We start from the raw sequence: 18331 nt of genomic DNA on the forward strand, positions 1-18331 counted from the left end.
TTTGCAAGCAGTTTGTATCATTCCCCTCCGCGCCCTGAACTGACTGTCAAGTGTTTTACTGTCCTGAGGTTTTATTAAGGAACAATATTTCATTCAAAGATAATTAAAATCTCCAGGCAGACCACACTTAGCAATAGAGATGCCAAACATGAAAGCAGAGAACAGGTGAGCAGGCAGCCTGGTGACTACAATTATTTTGTTGGGAGGTTTATGAGGGTCTCTCTGAACCGATTGCAGGAATTCAGGAAAGAACGTTGAATTTGCTCTTAAATCCTGTCTCTTGTTACGTTTATCCGCTGCAAGCAAAGTCAGATGTGCAGAATATATTGAGCTGAATATTCTCTATGTGCACTGACATTACCTATAGGTGATAGAAACCTAGAGCTCAGATGGCAGGGTGGTGGACGTGATCTACCCTGACTCTAGTAAGGCATTTGACACAGTCTCCCACAGCATCCTCACAGCTAAACTGAGGGAGTGTGGTCTGGATGAGCGGGTAGTGAGGTGACTGTGAACTGGCTGAAGGGAAGAAGCCAGAGAGTCGTGGTCAATGGGCAGAGTCCAGTTGAGGCCTGGATCTAGTGCAGTGCCTCAGGGGGCAGTGCTGGGGCCGGTGTTATTCAATATATTAATCAATGGGCGAGGGAATAGAGTGACTATCAGCACATTTGCTGATGACACCAAGCTGGGAGGAGGGGAAAGGGACCTGGGGGTCCTGGGGACAGCAGGGTGACCATGAGCCAGCACGGGGCCTTGTGGCCAGGAAGCCAATGGTACCTGGGGTGGGTTAGAAGGGGGTGGTCAGTAGGTCAGAGAGGTTCTCCTGCCCCTCTGCTCTGCCCTGGGGAGACCACACCTGGAATATTGTGTCCAGTTGTGGCCCCTCAGTTCCAGCAGGACAGGGAACTGCTGCAGAGAGTCCAGCGCAGGGCAACAAAGATGCTGAAGGGAGTGGAGCATCTCCCGGGTGAGGAAAGGCTGAGGGAGCTGGGGCTCTGGAGCTGGACAAGAGGAGACTGAGGGGGGACTCATTCATGTTTCCAGATATCTAAAGGGGGAGTGTCAGGAGGATGGAGCCCGGCTCTTCTCGGTGACAACCAGTGATAGGACAAGGGGTAATGGGTTCAAACTGGAACACAAGAGGTTCCACTTAAATTTGAGAAGAAACTTGTTCCTGGTGAGGGTGGCAGAGCCTGGCCCAGGCTGCCCAGGGGGTTGTGGAGTCTCCTTCTGTGCAGACATTCCAACCCACCTGGACACCTTCCTGTGTAACCTCATCTGGGTGTTCCTGCTCCATGGGGGGATTGCACTGCATGAGCTTTCCAGGGCCCTTCCAATCCCTATCATTCTATGATTCTGTGATTATAATTATCCAGGGGTCCCTGTTTAAAAGAATGTATATATATATGTAGGTGTGGGGACCTGGAGGGTGACATTGGGAAAAGCTGTGGATGTCAAACTTCCAACAGCAGCTTCATTCTGCGAATCTCTGGAGGAGACCTCCCTCCTGCAGCTGACAGATAACTGTCTGTTTGCATGCTTTAGTCTTTTTTTGATTTTATTTTTTAATTGTGGTAAATATTTGCGTAGCTTATAGTGTGGTATTAAAGTTTATCACCTTGGGTTTTTACCTTCGCGTTTTGGAAAGCTGTCTCAGCATCACTCTAGTTATATTACCTGAATCTCAGACGGCAAAAAAGGTGCAAAACATAAATCTGTTTGCTTTTTTAGACTGAGCTTAATAGCCAGATTTCTCTCTCTGTGTGTATATGTGTGTACATATATATGTGTATGTATGTATATGTATATCTAAATTGTGTCTGTATGTGTGCATATACCAGCCCTGTCACTGCGGTTTGTTCCCACCAACTCAATCAGTTCTCACCAAAAGTGACCTTGGAAATGCACCTTTTGGAATGTGCCCCTGAACTTCCCATCGTTCTTCAAGGAAGCAGTAAAACCAGGTAACGTTCCAGCTGTTCCTGTATTTCTGCAGGTTACAGATATTATTCTATTATGCTTATTTGAACATTGACTTAATTTTTAATTAGGCTCTTGTGCCTAATTGCTCGGGAAATACACCTCCCAGTAAAAAATGTTGCTCCTTGCTACTTAGAAGCAGCTCAATACCTCGTCACAAAAACACATTGAATTTTATAAATGTCTATGTTATAGCTCACTAGGTTGATATTTTTAAGTCATTTTAAATGATGTGGTTTTCTCTTTAAAGCTGAACAGAGTCAAGTATTTGCTTCAAAAGGGAAAATTAAATCATGGAAAATAATAATTTATTACTCTTGTTCTGACAGGCTAGACATCAATTCGATAGTGTTCAGTTAGTACCGCAATGTCGTAAAAGTTGCCTTCCCCTCCCAAAACAACAAATGAGTTTTGATTTCTCTTCATTAAATGCATCATTAATTCCTCCTTCTCGTTTCTGTTTGTTTTCCCTTCCATATTCTCTTGTTCCTGTAAATTTAATTCAGGCGGCACATCCATCACATTCTTGTGATTAGCACTTGGAAATATGAAGTTTTGCAGGCATTCTCACTGCTGCACGAGTGCTGAGGGATGGACAGGTCTGTTTGCCTCGGAACTTTGTGCCGATTCTCAAAGAGCCTGAATAATTTGGAGCTTGATTTTTGACTGAACAGATGTAACTGTTCTAAAGGTGAATAAATAAATGGCAGCGTCTTAAGGACTAGAGTAACGAGGCCGTTGCGCTGCCTCCATTTATTCCTAGGAGCTCCGGTGAATTTAGGATCTTGATTTAAGAAGCTGTATCTTGTGAGTACATCTGGGCATTGCTGGACAAATAGCAAATAACTGCTGTTCAGCAAGGCCCAGTTTATCTGCCCAGCTGGGGTAATGGTGCTTATCTCCTTTATAAAATCCTTTGAGATGCACATTTGTGATGTTTTATGTAATAAGTAGGTTTGATAAATTATATCTGTATTTCATACATGGGGCTGAGATCCCATCCAGCTACACCATGCAAGGTCAAGCGGTGTGTTTGGTACTTGCAGCAGAGTCCTCAGCTGTCACCTTAGCCATGGGGATTTTTCTTTATGTACTTTATAATCCACTGTCTGTTCTGGCTGTGGAACAAGCCTTTCCTTTTCCTTCCCTCTCAGATTGCTTTAATGGTCACTCTCATTCTCTTTAATGATTTTAAATCACTGCTCTTGATGTCCAGTTTATCTTCCCAAAATGTAGCACCTCTGGCTGCATCAGATTGGCTCCTTAATCCCCTCAGCTCCTCTGATCGCTCAAGACCAGAGTTAGATAAACTATCTCAGGTAGGCTTTGAGGTCGTTGAGGAAGCCTCTGAATGCCATAAAAGATCCATCATGCTTTCCTTGGTGTCAAAAAGGTTTTGCTATTAAAGATTAGGGAGGCTGGAGGTCACTCCAAATCACAATATCATTCACTTTATAAGCCAGTTTTATCTTGTCATCTGGTATTACGCTCTCAAGTTGTTTCTGACTGAGGAGTCCATGGCATACATCAATTTCTTGCCCTTCAATCTTTTTAAACACTGGGGTTTAAGCACTGATTGATTCATTAAATGTCTTCAAAGTCAAACGATTTATCTCTTTTTTTTTTCTGTATTTTATTGTCTCTATTTCCCTGTGCCTGACTTAGAAACCTCCAGCACAACCTGTGTTCACTTAAGAATCTGTTTAAACACAGGATATTTGTACACACATGAAAAGAGGCACCTGCACATGCTTTTATCCACTATTCAAAATTGCAGTGTGCCTTACGGGAATTCTAGTGGGGGTTTTGCTCGCCTTTTATAGCATAATTTATTTCCAGTTCAGATTTTTATTCTTGTTCTTTTATTCAGCCGTAGTTTCATTGTTTCGCTTCACGTTTTTAACCCAGAGTTTTGAAAGGCCCCACAAGGGATATATCTGTGTATGTTTAGGTAGTTAATGTGCCAGGCATGGGAATATAAGAATACACAGTTCTGTGTATAAGTGAGAATCAACAAAGTTGCTCAATGTGATCACTGAGATCTTCAAGGTGCAGAGAAGCCTTTTTTTGGAAAAGCCTCCTCTCCGGGAGGAGAGTTTATAGCTCATGGAACCCCTTCCATGATGGGCTGGCCACTTGGGGGGAATATCAGGCTGCTGTCAGAGGGTGTAGGGAGGCAACTAGGAAAGCTAAGGCCTCCTTAGAATTAAACCTGGCGAGAGGGGTCAAGGACAACAGGAAAAGCTTTTTCCAATAGGTGGCAGATAAAACTAACAGCAGAGGCTGTGATTCTGCTTTGAAAATCTGCTTCAGTGCATAGCTCCATTTGACTCTTTCTGTATTGACTCAGAGAGAACACATCAGGCTTGCGAATTGCGTAAATACCAATATATAGAATAGGTTGAATTTACATGGGGCATGAGCCTCTCTCGTGGGTTTCAATTCAGTCTTTGAGATTTCTTCTTTCAGGTAGTTGATGTCCTTTGAGTGGTCCTTAAGGTTTTATCTGCTGTTCTTGATACTGGTGTTAACAATTGCCTAAAATAGCATTTTTATTACCCTTAGGAAGCTTGTTTACCTTGATGTCCTTTTTTCTTTATGTACTTTGGCACTCATGCATATGCTCGTCTCCTTTCCTGCTAACAGCTATTCCAATTTTTAAGCTATGCCACAGCAGTGCTGATTCTCTTTGTTGGAAAGGCTCTTGGAAATCTTCACTGTCAGAGTTAACATATTAGCTCACTATAACAGAGACCACACAAGTGGATTTTGCATTAAATGTTATCAAATATTAACATGTTTACAATGTGGAGTAGGTTTTGGCAAACAAAGCTACATAGGAATTGGCTGGTTTCCTAATAATCCTTAATCTTCACACGGCAAACCTTAAGTCTTGCTCTGCAGTGAATGGTGCAGCAGTGGTGGCTTTTGTGGGCAACAGATCTGGGCACAAGGCTTGAGGAAACATGTTCTGATTAAACCCCTAAATATGTGGCAAATGAGGACTGAAAAATGAAGCTTCAGCTTACACGGTAACCATGGTTTTCTACAGGGCAGTTCTCTAAGTGAATCTCAAGTCTTATTTTCTGTAAGCAGAGTCATAAACATCAACAGATCACCCAAACTACTGGAAAGTTTTTTCCATATTGCTCCACTGAAAGAATTTGGGGTGGAATCACCCAAATTGGCATAAAGAGGTGAAAAAGTAATCTGACTCTACCTGGGGAAGATTAGGAGCAATTAGTGGGTGGACAGGTGGTGATGATAGGTTTTAAATACAGGGTGGGGAGAGGAAGCTTGGCCTATTATCAGCTTGGCCTGGTGGGATACAGAGGTTACCTGTGACTCCAGTAGAAAGGTAGGGGTTTTTATCATGATAAAATACTCTTTATGCAATTTATGTTTGGTCTAATCTAACTTTTCCGTGGCGTTGTGGTGATCATCTTCTCTGAACCTTTCCAAGTTCAGGATTGTATTGATGACAGTTGTGGGCAGCACTCTACCAAATATCTGTCTGTCCTTCTCACATTCATCTGTCTTGGGTCAATTTGAAAGGATTAACTTGGCCAGTTAGAAAAATAACTAATTAATTTGATAAAATGCAAGTTGTTTTGCATGTACTTACTCCCTGAGCAGTATGGTCCTTTCTCTTGCATTAAATGAAGGAATGCATAATACTGTATCCATTTCATGTTCCTAAATGAGTGTCTGGTGGAGTTTCTGTTCTTAGGAGATGCTTCTTACGCTGGGTAAATATTTAAGAACCATGATAAAAATCCATGTTGTTTATTTAGTGCTTAAATTATGCTGGGCACTAGCCAAAGCACAGTCCCTTTGTTTCCACAGTGGGTAATTGCAAGTCAGTGTGGATATGGGAAGTTTGATATAATAACAGAGTAGCGTGCAGCCCAAAGGTCTACAAGACTCAAACCATGGACTAGTTAGAGCTCAAATGCCAGGTAAGGACCTCCCGATTTGCCCAAATGAAAAGCCCAAATTCATGTGTTGGGAATGTAAATCACAAAAGGCTTTTTTCCCTGGAGTTCCCTTCCCTGCTTTGCTGCAGTGGATATTTGCCATAGAAGCCCTGACAAATCTGTGTCGCCATGGAGGGTGATAATAGATGATCTCATCTGGTGTACATGGCAGGAAAATAAAATCAGGGCTTTTGTAAGGTCGAAAGGAAGCGTTTCTGTTCTTGTGGTAGCCATTGCTCAGTAACGCTTTAGCGTTATCCTAGTTTAATAGCATTTAAATGCAATGTATTTGTCTCTTGAGCTTGCTTTATTTGCATTTAGGGAAAAATGATGGGAAAGAGAACAGAAAACCTGACTTCTATAAAGCATTGTGTTTCAAATCTTCCATTGAGAGAATAACATTTCTACCAGAAGACACTTTTACAGGGACAAGGGGAGCACAGGTTTTCTTCCACCTTAATTAGCACCAGAGGAAATCGCAATACTTCCAAGTAGTTTGTATTTAAGGCTTCAGGGAAATATTTCATAAATTTTGCAGAAGGTAGAATTTAGAATATGTTTGTATGGATTGCCAGACAGTGCCACTAGAAAATAGGTCAGGAAACGACTAAAAACCGCTCATCGCCTATGAGGTTGTTTCAAACACCTGTTTAATAATAATTTGTATCAGGGAGAATCTCCGGGGAAGTTTTGCAACAGAAATGTTGAAGTCCCTGTCAAAAGGGAATAATTAATTGTGACTGTATCTTATTATATAATATAATAGCTTTAAAAGCACAAGGTAGTTCCCCCTTATCCCACTGCAAACAGCATAGAAAGAGAAGGAAAGCTACAAGAATAAGACTTTGTTATGGGAAATAATTTTCCCTCGTAACAGTTTATCCTTCTATCATGTGGATATCGTTCAGACTGGCTTTCTGAATCTTCCTTCTCGCAAACTGACTTGAGAACACCCGATAATGTTGTTTTGCCCGATGCGTTTTTCGAAGCACAGGCTGCAAAACCTTTTTGGCTGGGGCATTTAGCAGAAATCCCTTGGCAGGGACACGTGTCTCAGAATTCACCATGAAGCAAAGGAGTTGCGCTCTGGTTTGATTATTTTTAGGCTTTTTCTTTGGCGCTAGATGGGGCTAAGGGACCGAACAAGAAGCGCAAAAGCGATGGCTAAGCCCAGGCATATGGAAACCCCCAGCCATGCCCTGGCAAACAAGAGGGACGAGCCTGCAGAGCCAATCGATGCTATTGAAGTCCCTTCACTCACTCGTCTTTGTGATAGAAAAGCAAACAGGAGCTGACACGGAGGGTATTGGTTTGTCAGCACTTCTGGAAGGCCAGAGACAGGTTTAAGGATGGGATGAGGTGCCAGCCCTTCCGAGGCCGCTTTAAGCAGTCACGCTCATCCAGCATAACTCGCTTGCAAACAGCTTTTTTAACCCCATGTGTGACAAAGGACCTTCGAGCGCTCCTCAGCCCTGCAGAATAGGGGAAAAGCACCGTGAGATCACGGTGCTCGGTGGAAAGAGCTGGGTTTGTGGAAGGGAAAACAGATTATTCTGCTCTGCTTTCAGTGTGTTATTGGGTTAGTTTATTTATTTATTTATTAATGTTGCTGCTTATAGATCTAAGAGAAAATTGGCTTTCAAAATGCACAAGAAATCTTCTCCTATTTAGGTGGTTATTAACTGGAATTTCACCTGATGTCCCATGCAAGCAAAAGATGCGTTGGTTATCAGATAAAACAGGGAAATAGCGCACTTTGTTCTCAAACACAATATCCTTTGGCTGTCACAGTTAAGGATCTTAACTATCCTTATCAATCCTATTGTAAAGATCTGCTGCTGTACCAGTTTTGCCCCTATTAACTCGAGCGTTAGGATCTGTTTGTGTGTGCAAGCAAAGATTTCAGCTGGCTGCTCAGTTTTACTGTTTTCTCATTTGCTCTACAAGTGTGGGAACACTTAATGAAATTGCTTTATGTTGAATGATTGGTATGACGCAAAGGATATTTTCCTGCTGTCAGTTCTGGGCCAATCTCAAATTGCTTCGGGATGTAAACGTGAGAAAACACACCCAAACCATTTAATTTGAAATGCTTCATGTACCTGGTGAGAGATAATCCGCTCCGGTTGTATCATTTATTGTATTTTAAACCTTCTGGCGGCAGGAGGTCCTGTTTTTTGCTCACTTGTTTGTTGCACAAGTGCTTAAGTGTCAAATAATAGCAGAAGGCGCAATTATAATTTAATTCAGGATGGTGCTGAGGCAGCTTCAGCTTTATGTTCTTTTTGCTGCAGCTGATCCAGGTGTCATTGTTGGCGTGTGATATTCACCTTCTTTTGTCCATCTTGAGACTGTGGGATTGAGATGTTTATGGGCATCAGGAGCTTCTTTTCTCTTGTGTTTGTGCAAAAGCTCCAGTCTTTACCTCCCTTCATCCTTTTCTTTCCAAACATTAAGGGCTTGAAACCTTTATAAATGGGTAGCAAGCATTGATTCTTTGCATCCAGAACAAAAAAGGCTGTAATTGCAAAAGCTGGCAACCTTACCGAACCCAGAAACACCCTGAGTCGGTGCAAATGAAGTGCATGGTACCAAGGCCCCAAACCGTTCCCTCCGGCTGTGCAAAACAGGCTTGCGAGATTTCCAGCAGAAATAACGCTTTCGTTATCGTTAGGGTAGCAATCAAATTTCCGCTTGCTATCTGCAACATTGAGGAAGGTGATTAATCACCAATTAGCGGACGTTCCTTTTAAAAAGGCGAAGGGTGAGGAGGAACACGCTGTTCGGATCGTCCGCTGGCTTTGCCGTTAGACAGGCAGGAGCAACACATTAAAAAGAGCGGCAGGAAACCTGACGCCACCTCCCTGCCTCCCATGCAAGTTTTAATTATAGCTCTGGACTTGACTGAGACATGTTATTGGGCCCTGTGTTAAAACAGCTTCTTTATATTCTTTGTAAAATTGGCTTCCAAGGAGGAGGTGTGTGTAGTAAGATGTTGAAACTCAAATGCACTTTGTAGAAGTAGTTCTGGTTGAGTTTCAGAATTAAGCTAGACCTTACGAAAGGGCTAAGAAATTAGGCTGGCTAGCATGCTCATTTTCTATATGTCTCTAGTTTTTCCCGGCTTCTGAGGACCATTGAGAGGCAGCTCAGTCCATACAATGAACTTCTGACTGGCATCTGAACCTGTGTTTTATAACGTTGTCGGAGTGCTGAATAATTTTGGATAAACCCCCTTTCTGGTTGGTTTCTTTGCTAAATGTTTCTGGCTAAAGTCTCCTTGGAGCTTGTTGCCTGCATACGTTGACTTTTGGATGCCAATAAAACTGCTAGATGCAAGTGTCACTTCATATTGTGGGTATGGGAGTAGACATAAATGTGGCTGTCAGTGCCGGGTATATATTTGTGTATCTTTAATGCAAGACTAGCTTTAAAAGACAGAGCCTTCCTAAAAGAAATGAGTCTTGAAATCTATGTCTTGCTGGGTAACTAACCCAAATAATGTTACATTATTTAGGTTGTACGCAATAAAAAAATATTCTCGCTCGTAATGGAAAGATTTCTTTATATGTACTTGTTTCTGCTGTAAAGTTGATGGATCTGTAATGTACTGCATAATTAAACATTGCAGAGGTATTACTTTGGGTGGAAAGCATGTAATGCAGGGGATATAGTAAATTTTGGTGATTGCAGATACAATTGTTTAGCCCAAGTACAGGAGGGTCTGCATTGCTGATTAAAAAAACCAAGCCAGAGGAACACAGTTGTGATTAAGCTCCGCATCGCGCTGCTAGCAGTGGATTAGGTTATTAAGCTGTATTTTTCCATTAATAAAACAAATGTTAATGCATTGTTTGATGCTAATAATGAAACCATTGTAAGCAGCACAGCTACTTCCATTAACATTTATCACCCCATTCACCACATTTTGTCAAGGCTGGGGATGCATTCAATACTTTATTATTATTTTCATATATAAAGGTGAATTGGGAAGGCCTGGCACCGCAGAAACCGTGCTAGCCGCTCAGTCTGCTTCAAATCTGCTGTGTTCTCACGGCCATAGCTGAACCAAGGGCTACAGAGAGCTGAACTTTAAATACAACCCATCTGCTACACCACATCACCGGCTTCATTAAATTGTATTAATTCATAGTAGAGTGAGTCAAAGGAAAAAACCTGCTAACCTGTTCCTGTTTCTAGAATCTATTAGCAGGCTGTAAAATGCTCCACCAGCTCTGGTGTTGCTGCAGAGATCAAGATCTGCTTGTCCTACAATTGTTTTGCACTGCGGCTTGTATGCAGCCCAGCAATAAACCTTGGTTTTGAGTTTATCCTGCCCAGCATGGCTAGATCTGGCTTTGTGCGCACGCTTTGTGCATTGACCAGGGGATGGAGATGTTTAATAGCTTGGTTTTTAACACCATGTGTCCTCCGAGCTCAGGAGGAGGATTGCTGGTGGTTTTAGTAGCCCTCAAATTGGGTGTTGCTCGCTGCAAGCAGAGGATCTGGGCCCTTTTCCCATCTCTTTATGTCAGAGGTAGTTGTGCATTAATCCTTTTATCCTCGGCAATATTGTCAGATAGCAGGGGAGAGAACGGGAGATAAAGCACCTGCACACCGTTTATTCTTACCGCTGGAAAGCTTTGTGCAGATACTTAAACTGTAGACGTTGTAATGCAAACAACTATAGCTGCAGATAAAAGCGGAAAATGCCAGCTGAAGAGAATGGCTGGAGCCTCCCCCGCCGTGATTTTGGTAATGCTGCACATGAAATTTCCTCTACGACCGAGTCGCAGAGGGCACAAACAGCTTTCTGAAGCTGTAAGCGCCCGTGTTCGGTACAAGATGTTTTCAAGGTCTGCTGGAGCTTTTAGAACAGGGACACGCTATACACAGGTTTCCATCACAAGCAGGATGTCAGCAGCTTCAATCAGAAATAAATGAATTGGAAGTCAAAATATGCTCCCAGGTATCTGAGGGCTGCAGCCCACAGCTGTGCCCTCTTTATCCAGAGCAACCATTTAATTTATTTCAAAGGCCTGTAAGGGAAGCACAGTTGGTGAGTCAAAGGCATAAATAAGCGTAACCAAGCAGGTTCAAAGAAATGCTGCTGTGCTATTAAGGAGAATATCTCAGAGTTCTCTAGCAGCATGACTGTATCAGTTCTAAAATATAACAATTTACAAACATGACTCAAAAAATAAAGCAAGTCATTTACCGCGCTGCTTCAGAAGCCTGTACAGGCCTTAATTTGTCCTATCAAAGAATAATCTGTTGTGTCAAGACTTGGAAGAAGACTTGATTAAAAAAGCTAGTGAAGTATGAATGCTGGCAGCTGAGTAGTGCAGAAGTATTTATTTAAATAATGAGTGAATTTGGTAACATGGCCTGTATTTTGAGTCAATGACTCATCTTTCAGCAGGCTTTGACACAAGTCGAGGCTGGTTATCTTTTTCCTGCCAACATTATTTCTCTGTTTTATGATTATAAGAAGCATTTCAATTAAAATAACTGATCTTCAAGCTTTGCTTAACTAACAAATGCAACCTTCTCCAACTCAAATGGAAATAAACTATTTTATTTTGGTATGAATACGATTTTCCATTAAGCTGCAAATGATTATTCCTAGTGGGGAAAATAAAACCCCATTCCTATCTAGAGCTTTGATACCTTCAATAGTCCTGCCCTTCTAGTCTTTATGCTGTATGCAGATGTAATGGTCACCCATTCATCCCTGCAAATCTTCTTTATGATCACCCATGGGTGCTATTCATTCAGAGTCATGGTAAAACACCACTGTTGTTTGGAAAAATACTGTAGCAGGGGACTCCTAATCTGTTTTCTGCCCATATAACTGTGTTGTGTGTTGGGCCACAGTAATGTTATGTAGTATTAAGTGAAGCAAATACAGTGTGTTTGAATCTCTGCCCTATAATTATGTACAACATAGTTCAGTAGCTGGAAATAAACTAAGTTTGGACTAAAATATGAGTGTTTCTGCTAACACTAACCATAGTGTTTGGGCTTCTAATTTCCCTCTTGAGCAGAATTTTTACTTTTTTCTGCAACACATGAGTGGTGCTGTTTAGGTTTTATTGGTCTTCTTTGGTTTGCCTGTGTTCTCTGCACTGTTCAAAGTGTCCCCTCTTCAACTCGTATAATTTCGATTAAATTCGATAGAACATTTCTCTTTCCTGTATTAATAGACCTGTATTGGTTCTTATAATACAGTCCCAAATATTGTGATTTTTGAAATTTGGCTTTTTTCATACAAGAGAGGAACATAAAGAGAATACAGCTGTTGCAAACAACTGTTGGAGGAGCGCACTGATGAGAATAGCCTCCTGCTCAGGTCTGCCTTGCCCAGGTACACAGCATCAAATTATGTTTCACAGACAATTTCTTTCACATTGAATGAGACTTGACTATTAATTAATAGTTGATGAGACTTTGTAGTTTAGAAACTGCTCTATAGGGGAGTGTTGCGCCTTCCTACAGGGCACACAGATGAAGTTGGCGTTGTCTGTGTTACGCTGCTGATGGACAAGGTGGTGAGATTTGCCAAAGATCACATAAAGACCTTGAGCTGCTCTTGCTGTATTCAGGATCCACCACCAGGTGAGGCCTGCAAGAGCGGGTGGTAGAAATGACCAAGTATTTCTCACCTACGCGGACATCTTGTGCGATGAGCAAGCCTTGTGTTTAAATGTGAATGAAGACATAATTTCATAGTAGAAACCATGTGAAAAGCACCTTTCTTGCAGGATCTGGGGTGAATGCTTAATTACTTGTGTTACTCTTGGAATGAGGGCAGTGAAACTGGGCGCACAAACCATGTGTGGGTGGTGATGGCTTGGTGAGAGCTTCGGGTCTTGATACAGAGTCCTGTGTCACTGGCTGTTGTGTCTTTTGATGCCTGTGACATCCCAGATAGGACATTGTTGTCTTGAATATTCACAGTAGACAAGTGCTGCCTGTGAAAACACCTATTAAAATAAGACATCCTTGGTCTGCATGCTTCTAGCTGTGGTTGGCTCGTTGGTCCTGGGCTCCCTGGATCTGTGTTTCAGTCACTGCTTCCCATATGCTCGCTTGGCTTGTCTGGCTGTTTTATAAAGCTTTTGGAAGGGCTTGATGGGCAGCTGTCCAAGAGAAGCCCTATCTTTCTTTGCAGATAATGTTGTCTCTGTTAACAGCAGAAAACAATCAAATATTTAAGGAGGGCTGGACAAAGGCCTTACAAAGAGCAATTAATTTGATGCAGTGACGGTTTGCAGATCAATTTTCAGCCTTGAGCAGCCTTCCTTGACAAACCTAAATGATATTGTCACAACAAGGCCTGATCTGGGATGTCTGTGTGACTCGCAAACCTTCTGATGGTTCCTTGCTTCCTATATGCGCACTGTCACGGGAGATTCCTCTCACCATACACCCAGGTGGTCTGTTGAAGCACATGATGGAAACCAAGCCAACTTCTTCCCCCAGCGTTCAGTTCCCACCTCTTGCTTTGTGGGGTGCAATATCAACACGTTATCTGTCATGCTGTGATTGCTCCTCTACGCTTGATGCTTCCGATGATTGCTCCAGCCTTTGGCACATCATGGCCTGGATCTTTCTTCTACCTTGACAGCCAGGGTGGTTTTTCACTCCCTTTGTCTGGTGAGTGCAGCCAATTTGATTTTGTTCTCCTGCTCGAACAGCTGTGTTGAGCAGCCTTGTGTGACAGGCAAGGAAATGATGCAGCATCTGAGCTGAGTTTTAATCAGGCCCAAAAGATGTGCTGATTTTTTTTAAACACAAGGAGGACTTTCCTTTGTCCCTGGCTGGGTTACTTTCTGCTCTCTTGGTTGTGGATCAGGAGTGAAGCCATTTCTGTTCTTTGCTGTCATACTCTGTGCCTGTTTGTATGCAAGCATAGCATAGCAGCCATTTGAGCTTTGTCTTCATGGAAAAAGGTGTGTATCCTGATTTAATATGTATTGTTATCTGAATGAATGCACTGTGGCAAAACCAGCTGCCTTTATATGTGGAGTGAACCTAGCAAAAAAGGCATTTGTGGCCCATCTTCTCATTAGTTATTTTTCTTAGAGGTCACTTTACCTACAATTGCAGAAATCTCCAGAGTCTAACTAGAACACAGTGGAATACAGTGATTTACTACTTGTAGTTAAGACTGTACATCTCTATATTAGTTGATGAAGTTATTTGCGGTTCAGGTGTTTCCATGTGGTTGCCTTCTGTTTGTTCTTTAATAGTACATAGGGAAGGAAGATACAATATCTTTCTTCTCCTTTGAATCTGTATTCTACTGCTGCCTCATCTGTTTAATACATTTCCTTTACAAATCTAGACTTATGTTTTAGCTTAACGCCAGCAAGAGCTCTGGAAGGATTTATTCTTCCGGACCCTAATGTAAAATGAGTAATGTTAGAACTGGCTCCCTTGGTAGCAGCAACACATTTTACTACTGATTGTCAGAAACAATAAAAAAGAGAATATGTTGGTAGTTTCTGTGCTATTTTCTTCCTGGGATCTTTGTCCTGAATTAACCTCCACAAATATATTGCATGAGTAACTTTGGAGAAGTTCTCGGCATGTGTGTAGGAGTGAAACAGGGAAAAGAAATTAGGTTGTTGCTACTGTTTTTTAGTAATAAACGTCAAAGAAATGAGCCGTTCATCCCAAGACTATATGTGACCCATTGCATGGCGAGTGTCAGATGTCCCACTGGATTCTTCAGAGGACAGCAGTCATCTGCTGCCAGCAAGGGAACTGTGTGCGTTGGAATGGGTTTATTTGGATTTTTGGCTGATTTCTGTAGAGTGATGGTGAATTTAATGCTGGTTTATGTTGTCCTCAATGACATAATGAGATTTCTAATGCAGTTTGCACCTTCATTCCACCTCCAGATCTCTTCTTCCACTTGGGTCTTAGAGGGGAACCTTGTTCTCCCACAGCAGCATCTCCTGGTTTATCCTTTGCTGTCCCCTGGCTTATGCCATGGCATTTTGTGATGTGTTAAGCTTCAGGAACAAGCTTTTTAGAGCAGTTTCTTTGGCTCATGTTTTACAAGTACAAGTGGCTAAGGCTTGGGAAGCAGAACAGACACAACGGTGTTATAATCTCCATGGGGTTTGGACAAAGCTGTCCCGTTAAAAGTTCTCTCGGCTCCGTGTTTGTGAAGCTGCTCTCCAGCAGCCTCACTCTGCTGCAGAGGACATGACAAGGGTTTTACATTTGTTTTATGTTTGTTGGACTGAACTTCCAGAGGTTTAAAATCTAATATTCCACCTGTCCTTTCTATCGTTCACTTGAGAAGGACGAAAGGCAATTAAAATCACCAGCAGTGTCAGGAACATGACAAGAGCTGACGTTTTTAGGTTGTTGAGCGTTCCTTGCGATGGATGGTTCTGCAGTAATTGTCACATCTCATCTTTGTCTCCTGCAATGAACCTTGCTTTTTGAAAATGCTGTTGGGCTTTCTGAATTGTGGTTCCTTCCAATTCGGTATTCTAGGATTTAGAAACAAGTACTATTTTTTAATCTTTATTTTTGTCTAGACAGGTGCAATGCAGTGCTCACTGTACCCCCATCAAAACAGGCACCAGTGCAATGTGGGGAGGTAAAGGAGCGTGTGATTCGGCTCCGAGCTGCTGTCGGCAGCGATCATGTGTTTACACCGTTACAGCCCAAAAGGAAAATCACACGTTTTCAGTTTGCTGTGATGGGAAAGCAAACTTTGCGCTGCAATTCATCCAAGGCATCCACCAGTGCGTTGAGAACTCGGCTGTAATGAAACACACAGGATGAAACGTAAAGAAATTTTTGCCTGGTATTTAGCCATTTTAGTCTGGTGGAATTCACATGTTTGTCACATCTGGGCATGGCTGGACGAGCAATTATAAAATGCGGGATGGCTTCTGCTTCAAAGTTTATGACCTAAATAAAGAGTTCACACCACAGGAGCTTTGGGTTGAAGTTATACATCTTAAAACTGCCCAAGGAACAGGGATGTAGAGACACCCAGGCAAGCTGGGTACCAAAATCAACCTGTTCATAGGTGGACATTAAGTGTGATATGAATGAAATCCCTTAAGGTTTTTTCCCTGGCTCACATCCATTTCTAGCCTAAGACTTCAAACGTTATTTTTGGAGAACTTTAGTGAGGTCTTGAAATAGAGTTTGCAGCTGCGAGCGTCAGCTCTAAAAGGGGGAAATAAACACTGGGTTTGAGCACTGGTGAGTTGGGGATTTAGCTCTAAGCTCTGCGCTGCCTCCTCATCTCTTGTTGCTGTAGATATAACCATGCTCATGATCTGTAAGAGATCTGTTTAAAATATCATTTAGAGCGTGACTCTCCATTTGGTAAATAACAGAAGGAAACACAGAGGAGGGAAAGGAAGTCTGAGGGTTTTTTCAGAAACACAAATGGGATGTTGAGGCTGGATTTCCAAGTCCAATTTGTTTAAAGCTTTGGTTGATTTATTTGAAAAACTAGAGCTGCAAACTTTTAAAAAATTACTTCCTAAATTGGAATAATTTTGTGTTCAAAATCTGCTGAAGAATGGAGCTTGTAACTGTGAGTGATGCCTCTGGGAAACCTGATATCGCTCTTAGCTAAAGAGATTTATAGAGAAAACAATGAGTGGAGATAGATGCAGTGAACGTAGTCTTTGGGAACTAAGACTGATTTATAAGTTTTATTTTTTGCACTGCCGTCAGTACCCAAAGATTGATTTATAGTTTCCTATAGTAAATTCTTCATCATGTAGACAAGAGTTTCTTTCTCTTTTATAAGGAGGGTTAGATCCCACTGAAAAATCAAGCAGCCTTTTTGACTAGGATATTTTTCCCTTAAATAATGAAAATAGATAAAGAAACCCCACTTAGATGTGTTTGTAGGCCAGCAGGGTCAACTTCACAGAATCACAGAATGTCAGGGATTGGAAGGGACCTGGAAAGCTCATCAGTGCAATCCCCCCATGGAGCAGGAACACCCAGATGAGGTTACACAGGAAGGTGTCCAGGCGGGTTGGAATGTCTGCACAGAAGGAGACTCCACAACCCCCTGGGCAGCCTGGGCCAGGCTCTGCCACCCTCACCAGGAACAAGTTTCTTCTCAGATTTAAGTGGAACCTCTTGTGTTCCAGTTTGAACCCATTACCCCTTGTCCTATCACTGGTTGTCACCGAGAAGAGCCTGGCTCCATCCTCCTGACACTCCCCCTTTAGATATCTGGAAACATGAATGAGTCCCCCCTCAGTCTCCTCTTGTCCAGCTCCAGAGCCCCAGCTCCCTCAGCCTTTCCTCACCCGGGAGATGCTCCACTCCCTTCAGCATCTTTGTTGCCCTGCGCTGGACTCTCTGCAGCAGTTCCCTGTCCTGCTGGAACTGAGGGGCCACAACTGGACACAATATTCCAGGTGTGGTCTCCCCAGGGCAGAGCAGAGGGGCAGGAGAACCTCCCTGACCTACTGACCACCCCCTTCTAACCCACCCCAGGTACCATTGGCTTCCTGGCCACAAGGGCCCAGTGCTGGCTCATGGTCACCCTGCTGTCCCCAGGACCCCCAGGTCCCTTTCCCCTACGCTGCTCTCTAATAGGTCATTCCCCAACTTATACTGGAACCTGGGGTTGTTCCTGCCCAGATCAAGACTCTACACTTGCCCTTGTTCTATTTCATTTAATTTTTCCCTGCCCAACTCTTGTCGCAAATTGCATCCTCTTGTAGAGGATTCTGCTGGAGTGGCAACACCAAAGGTCCCAGACGATGCTCTTCACTGGAGAGGGGACTGTGTGCTGGTCCCCACTTGACACCCTCACTACTTGGCCCTCTTAATTGTAATTATCATTGAGGATGGAAGTTCAGCCTGTGCAGTAGGAGGAACAGCATGGTAAACTTCAGCCTGTTTAACTTACTGTATGCTGCCTGACATCCTTATTGTGAAATAATTGATAGAGTCTGTTACATAAAACCGTTAATTTTTATTTTCTTAGCTCATTAATGGGCTTGCTTCATATTTTGCCTTTGCTGTACAAAGCAGCATTGTATATAATTAGCATTGGCTGACCTTTTTTATTTAGCTGGTGAAAAGGTTATGTAAGTCCTTAAGAAGAATTACTACGTCTATAGTTGACCTGGTAATTGGGATGTTGTTGCTGGGGGTAATTGTTCTGGCTGATTTTCAGGCTCATGAAGTCTGTGCATACAGGTACATACGGTGCACGGAGAACTGAAGGTATAAACCTGTGTCGTTCGCTATCAAGGGTCAAGACACAAAGTTAGGAAATAGTAAAGTTCTTTTATTAACCTCAGTTTGCATCTGTTAAAAACAAATAGGCATGTTTGCTGCACTTGGAATTGCCTGCTGTC

The 18331-nt window shown here is 42.5% G+C and overlaps 1 protein-coding gene across 1 annotated transcript in view; it reads left to right on the forward strand.

The window, feature by feature from the left end:
* The window catches only part of LOC135576353 (uncharacterized), a 148784-nt gene that overhangs the window by 50329 nt on the left and 80124 nt on the right, over positions 1-18331 (forward strand). Inside the window, exon 14 of the mRNA XM_065041051.1 lies at positions 1842-1964. Within this exon, the coding sequence (XP_064897123.1) occupies positions 1903-1964 (62 nt within the window). The 5' untranslated portion in view covers positions 1842-1902. The remainder of the gene's footprint in view (positions 1-1841; positions 1965-18331) is intronic.

Source organism: Columba livia, chromosome 25, assembly GCF_036013475.1.
Source record: "Columba livia isolate bColLiv1 breed racing homer chromosome 25, bColLiv1.pat.W.v2, whole genome shotgun sequence".
NCBI classification, from domain to species: Eukaryota; Metazoa; Chordata; class Aves; order Columbiformes; family Columbidae; genus Columba; species Columba livia.